The following is a 17,365-nucleotide window of genomic DNA, read 5'->3' on the forward strand; positions in this document are numbered from 1 at the left end:
TTTTTTTGTAAACACCAATATATATGTAAAAGAGAGATGCCTAGTTATGCATCTTTGTTGTATAAATAAGTACCGGTGCTTAAGTAAAATATGATTTATTTTTCTAAGCATCTCATTAAGTGTGCATGCCCTAAACATGTGGATAAATTTAATAAAAAAAAGTCAACAACATTTCTAAGTTTGATCAATTATTTTGAAAGAAATACCAACAACTATAATATTAAATAAAGATATTATAAAATATTTCTTATGACGGATCTACTGATATTGGTATTATGAATCTTAGTATTTTAGTATATGCAACGGGTCAAACTTAGAAGACATTAGCTTTGTAGCTAGATACGCCAGCTATTTAGGGACGAATGAAGTAGGTACTTGTAAACCCCATGTTGTACTTGCTACTACCAGTATTTTTTGTCCATGTTCATTGCTAAATTGCTATAGTAAATTAAGGAGCTTCGTGGAGCTGCCGTAGCCCTGTGTAGATGTGCTACTAATACTAATAGTGGCCCTCTGTACGAGTACTTTGTTAGTAAGTTAGTAGCGCATCGATCTCTCCTGCGTAGATAGCTTTAGATCGGTTTGTATCTATGTGGGCACAGCATATCATGTCCAGAGCTTCGTGGAGCTACAGTAACCCTATGCTTACATACTCTTGTATTAACAATTTAACATGTTGGTCTAGCTAGGCACATCATATATATACTGTCTACAAATTGGCGCAGCTATTGGTTATGCGTGCTTGGAGGGAAGCTTGGACTAACATGCACCACGTACAGTTGGTGTGTAAACAACAAGAGTTAGGCCCGTTTCATGTTACACACCCTTCATCAACTGTAATCTATAGTCCTTAGGAAGTACTCCTAGCAGCACTTTTATAACCTTGTCCCCACGATGTTGACGGTCAGTCAGCGTATACCTACTGCAGTAGTTACGCTGAAACCAGCGGAAACCATTTCCAAGATCGCGCCGACCTGAATCAAGGCACTTGGTCTGTAAAAGTCGAGAACGACGGCATTCAAATATCCATTTACGAGGCGGTCTAGTCTCTTCCTCACTAATATTCTACCAAGGCGTCTCTGTCCCAGAACGACATGTTAGTAGAAGATGTTCAGGCACTACTCCGGCCACTTGCGAGGCAGAGAAGTTCACCGGAAAACGCACGGCAGACAGGAAGAAATCCCGGATCGTCTCCACTGCCCCTGCCGCTGATTGCCCGATCGAGAGACATCGCAGACAATTCAGAATTCACCGCCTTTGCACGCAGACATCATCTGGAATCTGAAAGAGTAGATAGACCCGAGCTCGCTAGGGCCGTTGGGTCGCCTGCCTAACCCCTCGCCTGGACGGACGCGGAGACAGCCGTGCCCGTAGTGTCCCCTGCATGCCTAAAGCTAGTGTCACGGCCGGGTCATGGTTTGAGTATCCTTATATGTATCTTAGTATGTTATTAGTATGATTTAGTATTCCGATACGTATCGTGGTATTTTTAGTATCTATATATAAAACGATATCGTACGATCACACGTCTATGCTAAAAAAATATGGATAAAACGGTGTGGCAAGCTAAAATGTAAAAGTCGTTTTGTAGTCTCAAGGCTAATTACTTGTAAACAATACAACATCAATACGTTTGGGAGATATGACTTAAAAAAGGAGTTTGTATGTGCAAGAAAACACTCAACTATCCATTTGTTTGTACCGATTGTCAAGCATACCAGTCTTTTGTTTTGTGGATTCGTAATTAGGTATGCTTTATCATGCATTGGATGAAGCCGCTCATATTTAAATGCATCATTTACATGATAAGAATATGCTCAAATTCAAATTAAAGGTTGAATTTAAATCCATTTGAGGTAAAATATTGATACATACATATTAATACAAATCTCATAGCATCTTGATACTATGATATGATTCTACGATATGATATTGCTGACAAGAAAACGATATTACCTAATATACCGATCTGACAACCTTAGACCGGCCTATCAGGGCCGGGCATGGCAGCCACAAGAGCTTTGAATCTTGTTAGGATAGAAACAAAGATGTCCATGCAACAATGGTGGAGTTTTCCAAGAATATATGGGAGTGTAAACCACAAAATTTCATGGTATGAGGGGAGGGGCAAAATCCAAAAAAAATTCCACTATGCAAGCTGGGGGCGGTTTCCCCCCCCCGCGCGCAGTGACTGGGAACTGCTATGGAACCAATTTTTCCTGAGAGATATAGTAGTTTGAATTGTGTTATGGACGTCTCAACAATGTTGATCTGCAGTAGATACTTTGATTGTGTTTTTTTCCGATGAAGATTACTCCTCCGCGAAGATACATGCAAATATTTTTTCCCTAAGCAGTGTCTTCACTTTAGGGACAAAACCTCGTCGGTGCCAAAAGTGCCAACAATATAAAACCAGTGGAGTCAACAAAGTCAGTTATTTTGTAAAGCACTTTTAGTAAAAAATCAGTTCCTTAAGTATATTTTCCAAAAAGAAAGTAAATTAATCACATGCTTTACCCCTCGATCAGTTTTGATTGTTGTGACCAACTATTATCCCACGAAATAAATCTTACCAATAATTACCATTAGTGGTGCTATTGTAGTTTGTTTACCAGATTTTATTACCTTTTCAAACTGAAAAACTATATCTACTTGTTTGGATGGTATGGAAGTTGACTAGGCATTCGCCGTGAATGCTTAGTTGTTAGAGGTATTTGCAAAACTATCATAAAATTTCATTAGATATAGTCAAATTTATTGAAATTGTGGAAGTTATGTGCAGCAAGGTAAGGTTAGCCACATCATGCTGCATTCATGTCATATATCATCATACATACATACTTGAGTTGTCCATCTAGTCAGCTGCAACATCATACTGACACATGGGTTCACATTGTTTGTTTAGAGAAATGAAATGGACTCCTTTTTTCGATAAAGGGAATATATTAATATCAAAAGATATCAATTACACCCAGCCTCTGCAACAACGCCCCACCCTAATGGCAGTACGGATGCACACAACCAAAAAAAGAGAAAAGAAAACTAAAAAATAAAAGTCCCGCTACAGCCTTCTAGACCTAGCAACAGCAACACAACCACCACCGTGACAACACCTGAAGTACAGACTCTCCAAAGGCGACGCCTCCAAGAAGGAAACAGCGCACCAGCGCTGTCGTCGCCCGACCAAAGGTCTTAGGATTTCTCCCTGAAGATAGTCCCCACTCTCAAAACAATGCCTCCAACAAGAATATTGCCAGGCACAACCAGTTAAGGCCAGACCTTGGGTTTTCACCCTGAGATGTAAGACTCCGAACTTCCCCTGTGCTGCCGCCCCCACATGCATACCACTGCTGCAAGCCCGGAACGCCAAGCAGATCCCTCAGCATCACGTTGACTCGAACCTCCTTTAGTCAGTCCACCAATCCGACCTTCATGATATTCCTTCTTCTGACTTCACCATGGACCAAAAAGTCACCAGATGTCAACACAGAATATAGCTTCGCTGCGCTCCCTCCGGAACCAAACGGTCGGAATAAAAACATGGGTGCGCGCGACCGAATACCACCCGATCCAGCAAACTGCAGGCAAAATATGCACTGTTCCATTCACCAACGGAGCTTTCCGGAACTCATCTCTCCAGCCAGATCAAAGCAAACTGACCTCCGGTAGATCTTCATCTTCACTTGCGAGAAACCCGAGGACCGCCACCAAAAACAAAGCAAGACCGGCAGCCCCCACGCCGCCGGTCCCTCCTGCCGGATCACCAGGGAAGAAGACGGCGGCGCGGATCATGCGTACCACCGCTGAACCGTCACCGGGGCGGAGGCCGCCACTGCTCCACCGAATCCTCCATGGCTACCGACGGAGAGCATCTGGCCCCGGCCAAATAGCCGTGCCGCCCGGCTTCCTCCACCGGCGCTTCATCACCTCCCATGGAACGCCACCGTGGAAACCCTCTCCTCCCCCTCGTCGTTCGACGGAAGGGGCGCCGCCACCGCCGCCGTGGCCGAGGCCGGGGCCGGGGCCGGGGCTGTGGCCGTGCCGGGGCCGAAGCCGGGGCAAAGGCCAAGGCCGGGGCCGGGGCCGAGGCCGGCAGCAGCGGCGGCTGAGGTGCGGCGATCCGAGGGCGGCTGCTCGGAGCGGGGCGGGTAGATCCTCCGCCGCCGCCCGGGAGGGGGGTGTGTTACAACTAAGGGCTAAAATATAGGCATATTTTTTTTAAAATAGGATAAGTGCCACACTACCAAGATTTGACGGTGAAAAGTAAATTTTACACCAATAACATAAACTACTAAGCTAAGCTTGAGATGCTCCTGTAATCCCCTAGCTATGCCACCGTGCGGTCAATGTTGGTATCGAACCAATTCTAGCAAAACTGTTTTTGCATGAGATTCTTGCAAATATTTAATCAAAAAGTAAACACGAGGATTACAAACCCGCAATCCGCGGTCGTAGTAGTTAGGATAGCGAGAGGGGGCCGCCGGTAATGCGTGACCAGTGTCCGGCGGAGATGGGGGACTAGACCTTGTGGGAGCCAAAGATGGCAATGGCACCCAAACAAAGTATGGTTAGTTGTTACAGATTTTGCCAAATTATCTTAAAATTTCATCAAATCGAGTCAAACTATATGAAACTGTGTCAATTATGTGCAACAAGCTAAGGTTTAGCTTATAAGAAAAAATAGGTAAGGGCAGCGACACCATGTTGCATCTATGACATATATGATAAACACATAGCAAATATATGCTTGAGTTGTACATCTACTCAGCTGCGACACCATCTTGACATCTGGGTTCTCATTGTTTGTTTAGAAAATAATAAGTGGATAAAACCTTCATAGGTACAACTAAGGTGTAAAATATAGGAAGAATTTTTAAATAGGATAGTCCATAAATGCTACACTAACAAATATGAGGATAAATGTGAATTTTACACTAACATCGTAAACTATGGAGGTAAACTCCAGATGATCCCTTAATCTCCTAGACAGAGGGGTTGCCGGTAATGTGGGACCAATTACTGGCGGCGATGAGGGACGAGACCTCGTGGGAGCCATAGATGGCAATGACGAGCAAACAACACCTGAAAGGATTGACGGTGCGTAGAAAAAAAGGCGAACGGTTGTCATATAGGCGGACCTTTCTTCCTATACTATATGATGACCCTATCCTAATTTGCTGAAGGGTTTTAACTTTTTCAATAAAACCGGTGGGGACATAGTCTCTTTGTTTTTTCTATTTTTGAAAAGGGGACATTGTCTCTTGCTAAGTAAAAAAAAAGGAAATTGCTGAGCTAAGCTCGATATGTTCCAGCAATCCCCAAGGTCTTGTCACCGTGCGGTCAATGTTGGGATCGAATTGATTCCAGCAAAGATTTGATTAGGGAAAGTAAATCTTATGCGAACAAGTGCACCATTCATGGTCAAGTTTTACCCTAGCTTTTATGGTCTTGACTTGTCCATGTCAGGACCGGATGCGCAGGCAACTATTGAACTGAAAGATCTGCGTCCTCCTCAGCATGGCTAGGGAAGGAGATATACGTTTGTCAGTGGAGAACCCTAACTGCCAAAAAGCCGGAATCTGGAAAGAGACAGGCATTTGGTTCTGATATGCGTGCTATTTAAATCGAAAGCAAATTCTGTTGTAGAGGCAATTTGTGCATAGAAAATTTGCTGAATTCGTAGAACATATTCGATGTGCTAGCTATTCTCTGTAATATTGGTTGCCGAATCGAACTTGCCCGTTTCTGCACACTTGCAGGTCTAGGGAAGAATTTGTAACTAACCCACTTCGACTCCTGTTCGATCTCCTCTAGTTGCTAATCTGAATTAGTTAATGGTAACGAACACCACTTTGTCCACAATAAAGATGGAATTAGGGCATTTTTTTTGTAGGTGACAGACGCTCCACTTGAAGTCGTGAAATGAAAATAAGGACCAGTAGGCCACATAAGACAGCACTTAATACTTTTCAGTCGTTTTGCGACGTTGTTTTGTCAGGCTACCTTTCGAGTGCTTGAACCGTTGTTGAGGCTGTGAGCTACAAAGCCGGGTGTAAAGTCTTTTGTGCATCTTAGATAATATCTTTCAAGCTGATGATCACAGAGAATATGACCCTGTTGGTCGAGGCAAACATGACATACCCGGCTGACCGGCTCAAAGCCTAATGATCAGCTGTACATGCTTAATATAACCATCGTGCCAACCCATTCATTTGAAGTACGTTTCAGTATAAACTTGTCGCTGTCTTATAGGCTCATAGCGTATACAGTATTATTTGCATTATGTATGGTCACACCATGACCCTAATGCTTGATTCAGACTGAGCCTGGACATAAGTTTCAGTACTATCCAATCTAGATACACGTAAAAGCTTCCTAGCTTCCGGTCACTAATTATCTCCTCCTGCCTATGCTCTTTAGTTTACTAAGAAGAGCTGCTCAAGGTTTAACTAATTAGGACGCATTGCGTACTTATAGACTCGACCCTATATGCCCAAACCGTCTATTTGTTCTTGGCTCGAAGGATTTTCATACATTTTTTTTGAGAAACTTATTCCTAAATTATTTTTTCATAAAACTTGTTTGGTTTGTAGAAGCTTGTATAATGTGCAGAATTATAAGCTCTAAAATTTATGATTGATTGTTTTTTATATTCCACTTTCCATGAAATTTCAAAAGGATTTTTTTGAATCCATTCTCCTTGATATTTTCTTTGTCTCAATTACCCTCATAGACAACCCTTCATAGAAAGTCAGCTTTTCTAAATTCTAGAGCATAATAAAGCCATCTCTATGCAAAGTTCTTATGGACATGCTTGCAAAAACGAACTAGTGTTTTTCTTAACCATCATTGCTGATTTCTATGGTAGAGGCACCTAATTAAGCACTTGTCTTGTACAAGTAAGCACAAGTGCTTAAGGAAAATCCAATTTATTTTTCTAGAAACCTTTCTAAGACCCCGCATTATATATGCCCTTATGCGTTTTCAGAAAATACCAAATTCAACGAACATGCCGTTCAATTTCTATATTTTTTCCTATTCCTTCTCCAAGGCTTTAAATCCCGGTGAACTAAACATACCTAAGTTTTTAGGGAAGACCGGAAATGTCCCTATGATATTTACACATAACCTTTCATAGAGGGAATTCTATATTACCCACATAAAACGTGTCATGGGGTTTAATTTAGAACCCTCACTTAGTTCTAAGTTAATCCCCCACCCTCAAATCTTAAAACTGTTTGAAATACTCTCCTCTCAAATTACATTTAGAATTAGATGGTCTCATATCATTGGGTCCACGATCACTCTTCTTCATTCATACCCACCCGCGTTATCAGAATTGCTTAACCTATTTTCCTATTTCTCTCCCGTGGCTATGATTTCCAAGGTGCACATATTTTTAAATAACTAAAGGAGAAATCACACATAGCTCGAGGTGCTTTTCAGTAAGCTCATTTGGACACGGTGTTTGAAATATAAATCTTCTCATTTAGTTTAACCCTCACTTTCTGGGTTAAAAATTCAAATTGCAATTTGTTGAGATAATTCCAATAAATCCAAGACAATTCAAGTGGTAGTCTCGTAAAATTTATTCTTATTCATAAAGATTGTTTGGGTGATTTTTATATTTAGTACATCTTCAAATTTCAAAGCGCACGGTAAAAATTGTCAAAAAGTATCCAAGTAAAGATATATTCTTGCAGAAATTTTTCTGGCTCATTTCAACGGCATGTGAGAGAACTTCCTGTGTAGTTCCAGCCTAATAAAATGGATACAATTCCTTTACCCTTGCGAAAAATTGAGGAGAGAGAAAGCTGACGCAGACAACCAAAACGAGACCCATAACATGTCAACCTCAGAGTGACATTTTAACCGGTTTAAAGTAGGGTATGTGGTGCCAATTTAGATCAAATGAAGCTAACGGTTGTAAATCGGACTCCAAACGAGATCACAGAGTAGGTGGTCTTCTCTATTCCGTCTTACTCCCTCCATCAAAAAACTAAACCATAGGTACCCTTGAAATTTTCAATAACAATGATGGTGCAACATCTCCTAATGACGAGTGAGATCCCTCTGGTGGATTGGAAGACGTCAGCCCCTCCCTACCACTGAGCTACGCCTACAAGTATTCGCATATTTTAAGTACTACCTCTGTCCATTTTTAGATGTCAAAAGTTTGTCTAAATTCGAATGTATCTAGACATTTTTAGACATAGATACATTTAAATTTAGATGAACCACTGGACATCTATTAATGGACGGAGGGAGTATAACATTAGAAACTCATTCGAGACAAGAAGCTAATGGTATACTTCTTGTGGTACATTGCACATATTTAGTTAGTCTTTTTACTCTAAACGTACATGCTTCGTTAGTCAAATCAATTGAATTTCAAAAAATACAAGGGGCCTTGTGTATTTGGATGTGGGAAGTGTCAAACTATGCAGGGGCCAGGGGCATGGGGGCGGGAGCTCCTATGCGCCGCTTTAAGCGGCTCGTCCAACTGCCGCCGCCTGAAGCGGAAACGACGTGGGTCGGCCCAATACACAAAAATCCGAACAGTTCTTACCCATTTTTTTATTCCGGTTTCTTCTGAACAAATTCGAAATCTGTGAACAGTTTTAAAACCAAAGAAATTCAGTTTAAAAAAAACCCAAACAAAATCGAAATCTAAACAGTTTTAAAAACGAACAAATTCGAAATTTGAACATGTTTAATGTATGAACAAATTTGAAAATTTAACAATTTCAGAATCCGAACAAAATTTTAACATAAATTCAAAATTTGAAAATTAGGAAAAAATCAAAATCAGAACATTTTTTTAAACCAAACAAATTCGGAATTTGAACAAATTTGAAATCTGAACAAATTCGAAATTTGAACAAAAATTGAAATCTGAACAAATTATAAATCTGAATAAATTCAAAATTTGAACAAAAATAAAATTTAAACCAACTCAAAATTTGAGAGAACCAGCCTAAACCAAAGAAAACCGGGAGAGAGACGTAAAGAGGCTGGGCGGAAACGTTGAATCGTCCTCGCCCCTAATGGGCCGGCCCGAGGAATCCCGCCCTGTGCGGCGCCCCAGATAGTGGCCGCATTGAGCGGTGAATAGGAAACACCCATGGAGCGCTGTGCAGTCACCACATTTCAGGCGCAGCAACAAATCTGAGCTGATCTGGGTATCACATTTCTGGCCCAGTAACAAATCTGTGGTTGATCAGGGCTAAAGAAAAAAAAGGAAAACCATGGCTCGTTCGATCGTTGCATTCCATCCCTGCACGTTGTCATCGTTGCCTCAGCGAGATCACACGTAAACTAGACAAATCATGGCAATCTGTATCCAATCTCACACGCTAACCCTAAACAAAACCACAACGCTCACGCCCACGCCCGTAGAGGCACGCACATCTCATCGTCTCGTCTTCCGCTTCCATTTATATATACCACGTCGCCGGCCAGTCATAGGCGCACCACCGCATTCGACCCGCTACACCAGCGACCACTAAGGCTAGCTTCGCACTCTGCCATGGGGAGAACGCGAGCGATGTGCTGTCTCATGCCGTCCAAGCCCTCCGGCGACACCCGCCGCCGCAGCAGCGCGGCCTGCATCTGCTGCATCGGCCCCCACCACCGCCCGTCCGGCGGCAGCGCCCTCGCTCCCGTCGACGCCGACAACAGCGTGATGACGCCCCTCACCAGCTGCTGCGGCACCGGCGGCGCGGGGAACGTCGTCCGCGCCGGCCGCAGCGGCACGCGCACGCCCAGGACGCCCAAGACGCCGTGCACGCCCAGCGCGCGCCGCCTCTGCGGCGTCCGCTCCAGGACCCCGCGCCGCACGCAGCAGGCCCGCCGCTTCGCTGCGCCGGAGACGGCACCCGCGGCGGCTGTTTCCCCTGCTCCCGCGCGGACGCCGCGTACCCCTTCGACGCCCATCGGCCGGACCCAGCGCGTGTGCTGCATTACCAGCGGCGGTGCCCCCGCGCAGGGTAGGGCGAAGACGACGAGCGGCACCACGCGGCGCAGCACTCTCAGCTCCGCGAGCAAGGCGGTGGCGCAGACGACGCCGCGCAATGCCGCGCACGCGGTCGCCGCCACCGTCCGCGACACGACTACCACTACCCCACTTCCCCGTGCAAACGGCGGAGACGTCGCCAAGGCCTACACCCCGCCCCTCGAGGTCGTCAAGGCCGCCGCCAAGGAACCGGCAAGGGAAGAGGAGTCGGTCTGCTCCAACGAGGAGTACGCGCTGCTGTGCAGGGAGGGCTTCGCCCGGGAGGACGTCGCCGCCGTCACCATCCAGGCCTACTTCAGAGCCCACCTGGTTCGTGCGTGTGCCGCATTGTTGCTACGCCGGCTGGTTGATTTCCATATGTAACATATGTTTCTGTTTGCAGGCGCGGCGGGCGTTCAAGGCGCTGAAGAGCCTGGTGAGGCTGCAGGCGGTGGCGCGGGGCGCGTACGTGCGGCGGCAGGCCGAGGTGGCGGTGAGCTGCATGCAGGCCATGGCGAGGCTGCAGGCGCGCGTGCGCGCCAGGCAGACGACGCTCGCCAAGCCCAAGCCCAAGGACAACGACGGCGACAAGGTCCTGCTGGAGAGCTGATGGATCAACGTCGTGTGCAGCACTGCAGCACCAACACCTGGCTTGAAATAAATCTGGAATTTGATCTGGGTCTCGTGCAAGGCGCGCACGCACGCACGAGCCAAGTCGAAGTTGTTTGATTCGCAAAAAAAAAGTGTCGAAGTTGTTTCTCTTTTATGTTTGTTGTCGACTGGGTCTATCTGTTTCTCTAAGTTTCGTTTCAATTTTTCGTGGTCGTTCGTGTCGATCGTGTTTTTGGGTCACCTCACCCAAGGAGAAAATGTCAAGCATTTTGTAACGAACCTTGTGTTTTTTGGGTTTGCTACTACTGTCTGTCTGAATTTTTGTATGGATTTCGGCAGCCTAAAATTGCAGTAGTGAAATGTGTTAGTGGCACACACTAACGATTTTACGTACAATTTCTATAGATAGAAACAAGAGAACATATATTGAACTACCGTTCAAAACTTGGTCTTACGGAGCAAACTGTTCTCCATCATTGAATTTAGACGGGACAAGCTGTGAAAAAGGACAGAGTGAGGATGGCTAGGAGTTTTTTTTTTTTTGACACAAATATAGTAGGGAAAGACTCCCTACTGTGTCAGTTTCTATTAATAAAGGGTGGAATATTTACAATGGGTATCAACTTATTACACACTCATAGAGTATCAAGCCAGGATTGCATCCCTTCTCTAAAGCCAGGCTTAGCTCTATGCATTGTAAGAGTGATGGTGTTCTTAAATCTACTAACACATCTCTGAACACTGGGAAAATTTGCATTAAAAATAGCATCATTTCGTTGGTCCCAAATGCTCCAGCATCTAGCAATCACGATTTTCATGAAGAAATCTAATGATATTCTCTGTTTTGCTTCCTCCATCATCTGATATAAGCTCATATCTACATTCCATTCAAATCCAAGGGCCCACCAGAAGCTCCGACTAAAGGTACACTCAAAGAACATGTGCATATTTGTTTCTTCTGGGCACACATCACAAAAGGATAAATTCAGAGAATTCAACATAGCAATTCTTGTGTTTCATCATCTCTTTTGTATTTAATCTGCCATATAGTAATAGCCAGAAATTTTTTTGTGTCTTGGAATAATGCAAGTTTTCCATATTGCACATATACTATTTGGTGTATCATGACTGCCAATTAGCTCTCTGTATACTTTCTTTGTGGAAAAATTGTTTCCCCAGTTAAATGACCAAATGTCATGATCTTCTGTGATATCCAAATCCAAGAATTACTGCTCCAAATTATGAATCTCCTCATGTGCAATAGTACTAAGAGGAAGGCGAAACATACCATATATATTTGCACTGCTTGCATCCATAGCATTATCAATGGTAATTTTCTGGTTTCTGGAAAATGAATGCAAATGTGGATACATATCTTGTCTTATGCCGCTGTTCTAGTTATATTTTCAAAGGATTACTGGTTTTCCATTTTGAATATCCACAGTTGTCATCTCTTTATATATGTCCTGTAGTGTCAAACAATCTCTCCACCAAAAAAAAGGCCTTTGGGTTGATGGACTGAGGAGTGCCTCTATTGTCATAATATGCTTGCCAGATTAAATTAACCCAAGGGATATCTGCATGATTACAAAATTTGCAAATTCTTCATAAGGAGAGCTTGATTTTGTAATCTGAGATTCAATATTCCTAGTCCACCTTGGTCTTTTGGTCTGCACATCATGTCTCAGCTTGCAAGGCACTTTCATTGTATTTTGTTTTCTCTATCAGACCAAAGGAATTGTCTCCCACTTTTTTCAAAGTGAACAAAGATGGTTATGGGAACCTTGAAAGAGCACATTGCATACATGGGTAATGTCGGGATCACATAGTTCAAAAATGTGAACTTGCGACATAAGAGATGATATTCCAGACAGTTTTTTTTTTTATCAATTCTAGAAACTATGGGCATAAGATCAGATACAGAGGGCTATGAGGATGGAGAAGGAGGGGAGGGGGAGGAGGTTCATCCATATTTTGTTTCCAAATTGGAATTAACTTGTAACTTTCCATCCTATAGATAACAGTCAGTGAAGAACTTTCTCATATGAATATGATTTGATGATACATTCATATAACTTTTCTTATTTATTTTTATTCAACAATACAATATAAACACCAAGGCAGTACATAGAGAGTGACAACTAGTGGTATGCTACATGGTTCCATGGTAGCACATAACCAACTTTGGAATATGTATCCAACTGAACACCACAACACACTTAAAGTAAATTACATATGCTTATGCTTACTGAGTGCTTACTACACAGTAAGCTTAATTATTGTACGTGTTCTTCATTCATTTCTTCAACCAAATTGCCATCTCCTTTCTGAACTTCTCCATTGCCGGTTTTGGTAGTAAGATGGAGACCACGGTGGAGTCCTCACCATCTATATTCTTACACTTGGTGTGATAGCTTATCAACTTTGAAGTGAAATCCCCGGCATGAGGTGTGCCGGCAGCAACCAGCTCGGCTTTCCCGAACTTTAGTGCCTTTCCTCCAACCCACTTTGTATCACTAACCTCATAAGTTCTGTCCATACCGAAAGGTGACCACTCCCGCCATAATGCTAACAAATCCACCATTGACTTCATACACTCCTTTGTGGTGTCCCACTTGACTTTGCGCATTTTCTCAAGTATAGATGCAAGTGGCTTTGTAGCTAGCTCATCCACGGTGACTTCAACCATGGGAGAGAAATGTGCATTTCCATAGTAACCACGTGGGACAACACTTTCACCATTAATGCTTCTGCCCCGTGTATTCAAAGTAAACATGACACGCACCTTCTCACTTGGCCCATAACCTAGTGCCAATGTGCGACACCGCCACATGACAGCTGTAATGAGCTCAAATGTTGTAGTGGATTTGGACAGCTGCTCTGGGATGTGACTTCTCAAAGTATCAATCTCTTTTGGTCCAAAGAATAAATATTGCACTTCCATAGATTCTGGTGGAGTTGATAGCATCACGTCATCTCCCGTGCACTGTAAACCATGAATAAACGGTTTATACGCTGGGTAGACATGTGCAATGGAGGGTGGCATACGTGCTGTGAAAATGTCTCGTTTCCACACGGGCAAAGTGGTTGGTATAAGTTCGCCACATGCAAAGTCAGCGATAGTTTTGATAAACTGGAGGATGCCAAAACCATCGGCAATGCAGTGGCACATATGAAGCCCAATAACAAATCCTCCACATTTTAGCTGTGTCACCTGCAAATAATATCATGTGTGTGAAATTAAGCCATAATATTAACATGATGTCTCAGAATCACTTATGGAATTTAGATAAGCAGTGAAAATAATTAAGATGACTATGTATAATTCAACAATCTCCCTTTCTAAATAAATAATGTGAATCCTCATTTGTGCTGGATGCTACTCGGATTCTTGGAGCGTCAAAACATACTTAATTTGGACAATAGTCCCTTGAAAGAATATAAATCCATCTTCTTTGGTACCAACAACTTCAATGTTTCTCTACACCGGAAATAGGCCGAACTAGTGTTTTGGTAATATAGATGCAATGCTTAATTTAGTTACGTGTAACCAAATCACTCAACCAATGAAAGCAAGGCTAAACCAATTTTGTTACTGTCTATACTAGTTTGGAGTGAATCACATAATTCTCTTTAAAACTATTTATGTTGTTTTTGATAAATTCTTTATATATAAAGCTGACAAACTATATAATGGTACCTATGAGGGGAGCTAGCAAGTTTTTTTTTCTTATCCATGCAAACTTTAAATTATATCCGATGCACTTACAATTTCATTATGTGATGAAACACTCTTTTCCTTTTTAATCTGTGTGGTTTTTCTCCAGAGTTTCAATGTTACTACGGTGCTCAAAACATCATACTAATAAATATGTAGCAAATCGATATACCATCACCCATACCATATGTAAGCAATAGAATATGAACACGTACAAGAGAAAACTGAAGAAAGACAATTAAGAACCATCACCTGTAGGAAGAGCAAAGGCTTGCCAACCACATCTCTCGTGTCGCCAGCATCTCCCAGGAACTCCTCGACGCACGGATACGGCGGCACTAACGGCTCGCCAAGGTCCTCCAGCCGCACGTCCGCCGTCGCCTCCACGAAAACCACCCCATCTCCCGTGCAGTCGACGACGAGCTTGTTCCCGTCGGGGAGCTTGCGCAGGCGTCCGGCCATCGGGTAGTAGTACACCAGGGCGCCGGCCACGGCCGCCTTGATGCCCTTCGCCACTTTGCCCGGTTTGACGTTCTCTCCCGGCGGGCTCTTGAAAAACCCGACGATCGACTCGTAGAACCTCAGCGGCAACTGGTCATCGAGGTCGGAGAGGGCCTTCGTTTCGACTGGCGTTGGCCGTGCCGGACGCACCAGCTCAGGCTCGCTCCGGCGTGCCGTGAATGTCACCATGGCGACGGAGTTGAGTAAGTGCTTGCTTTATCGGTGTGTTGTGTATGTCTGTGACTGAGAGAGTGCTAGAGGCTAGAGTAGTACCGAGGCAGTGGAAGCTGAAGATGACTCGCTGAAGTGGCTTGGCATGAGCTTGTGTACGATACGTCCATATATAGGCACCTTGGTGACCGAGGTCTCGATGGGCGGTGGAGACCCGTTCAAGGATGGATGGCAATGGCACGCAGGATAACAGAAGAGTAAAACACGGCCGGACGTACGACAGAGTTGAAGACTCTTTGAACGAGTGAGCCCAACCCTCGAGAATCAAGTCGTGCCGGCGCGACCATTTCATTTCTACTAGGTACTACACGACAACCGTCAACTTTGATGTGTTCGCCGACTCACTGCACTAGCAGCTCGCACCGGTCTCGCTTGGCTGCCCTGATGCGGTCTTGTGACGATTAGTACCAGTTGCGGTACGAGCAAGCATGGGAATATATCCGTAGTTCATACACCGGTTAAGCATGTCAATTTTACCTACGGATACGGGTACCCGCGGGTATTATACTCATATCGGCACGGTTTGGATATATTTTTATCTCCATAGGTGGTATCCATACCTTACCAGTTATGGGTAGAGCGCGCGTATAGTCTCATACCAGTGGGTATACACTCATACCCGTGTATTGTCAATTTCTTACCTGACACGTCTATTTTTGTTGTCTTGTGAGTTAAAATATGAGAATGAAATTTTTATATTTTGTTAATTGCTATGTACTCAAGTACCTCTTATTGAGTTGAGATAATTCATTTTTTATCAAATTTATTATCGATAAATGTAAAATTGTGAGTGACAATTTAACCTACCCACCAGGTATTCAATGGGTACATGTACCGCCAAGAATGGATTTGCGTAAAGTTTTATACCTATGAATATGGGTAGAAGTTTGTATACATTGACTATACGTGTATGGGTATGTGTGTGGTATTGCTCGACCTTGCTACCATTACCACTGGCCAGATGTTGTACATGAAGGTATACAAAACGAGTCATTTAGCTTGTGTTTGGTAGTTATGCTCGCGCGTGGGGACCTCTTGGTGCTAGCTGTTGGTGGAAACTGTTAATTATATTTGGTAGTTAGAGATATTATGAGATCTGTATAGGATTTATAGATCACATCCTACCTTATCTTCAGGAGAGTTTCTTAGCCTCTAAGTCTTGTACTTTTATATATACTCCTCCGAGGCTCAATACAATATCCACCGTATTACGTCAATCTCTCCCTCTCTATTGCTCTACATGGTATCAGTCGCAAGATCCTAGACCTAGTAGTCAGACACACTTACGCACCACGCCGGCCCGAGGGGGGGGGAGGGGTTGGTCTCCATGACCTATTCCGGGGGCCACACAACCTGTAAGAGGGTTAGTCCGCCAATTGGTTGATCGGCTGCCCTCAGTCCTTTTTCCCAATCGGTAGATCAGTTTTTTGTATTCCCCGGTCGCTTGACCGACGTTTTTTTGGTTTGCCGATCATAGATCGTATTGTGTCGCCCACCGCCCATCGACTTCACGCGCCTCTACTCCGACCATGGTGTCGACCTGGCACTCGGTTGATTGCCGCGACCCCTCGGCCTACTATCATGCTTGCCTTAACAGGGTGTTGATGCATGTAAAATGCATACATTAACTTTGTAGTTTATTGTGTCACAATTATTATTATTATGCAACTTTATTATATTTATTGGTACTAACCTATTAACAGTTGCAAAAGTGCATAGATTTATGTTTTATACTTTGTTGTGTAGGAAATAGGCAAACATTGAAGGAAAACTCCCATTATGGTGAAATATGTGAAGGAGATATGCCCTAGAGGCAATAATAAAGTGGTTATTATTTATATCTTTATGTTTATGATAAATGTTTATATATCATGCTATAATTGTATTAACCGAAACATTAGTACATGTGTGATATGTAGACAACAAGAAGTCCCTAGTATGCCTCTTAAACTAGCTTGTTGATTAATGGATGATTAGTTTCATAATCATGAACATTGGATGTTATTAATAACAAGGTTATATCATTATATGAATGATGTAATGGACACACCCAATTAAGCGTAGCATAAGATCTCGTCATTAAGTTATTTGCTATAAGCTTTCGATACATAGTTACCTAGTCCTTATGACCATGAGATCATGTAAATCACTTATACCGGAAAGGTACTTTGATTACACCAAACGCCACTGCGTAAATGGGTGGTTATAAAGGTGGGATTAAGTATCCGGAAAGTATGAGTTGAGGCATATGGATCAACAGTGGGATTTGTCCATCCCGATGACGGATAGATATACTCTGGGCCCTCTCG

General features: G+C 43.4%; 1 protein-coding gene across 1 annotated transcript; it reads right to left on the reverse strand.

The window, feature by feature from the left end:
* Nucleotides 1-12,902: 12,902 nt before the first annotated feature.
* LOC124699544 (acyl transferase 1-like) lies at nt 12,903-15,014 on the reverse strand. The gene is made up of 2 exons (XM_047231832.1): nt 14,577-15,014; nt 12,903-13,820 (listed from the first exon to the last, which is right to left on the reverse strand). The coding sequence occupies exons 1-2, from the start codon at nt 15,012-15,014 to the stop codon at nt 12,903-12,905; spliced, it is 1,356 nt and encodes a 451-aa protein (XP_047087788.1).
* Between the last annotated feature and the right edge of the window lie 2,351 nt (nt 15,015-17,365).

Source organism: Lolium rigidum, chromosome 3 (assembly GCF_022539505.1).
Source record: "Lolium rigidum isolate FL_2022 chromosome 3, APGP_CSIRO_Lrig_0.1, whole genome shotgun sequence".
NCBI classification, from domain to species: domain Eukaryota; kingdom Viridiplantae; phylum Streptophyta; class Magnoliopsida; order Poales; family Poaceae; genus Lolium; species Lolium rigidum.

Excerpts from the sequence above, each read along its gene's own strand:
- LOC124699544 (XM_047231832.1), bottom strand. The coding sequence starts at position 15,014 with ATGGTGACATTCACGGCACGCCGGAGCGAGCCTGAGCTGGTGCGTCCG. Across the intron at positions 13,821-14,576 it reads AGCCTTTGCTCTTCCTACAG|GTGACACAGCTAAAATGTGG; the intron begins GTGATGGTTCTT and ends TATTATTTGCAG.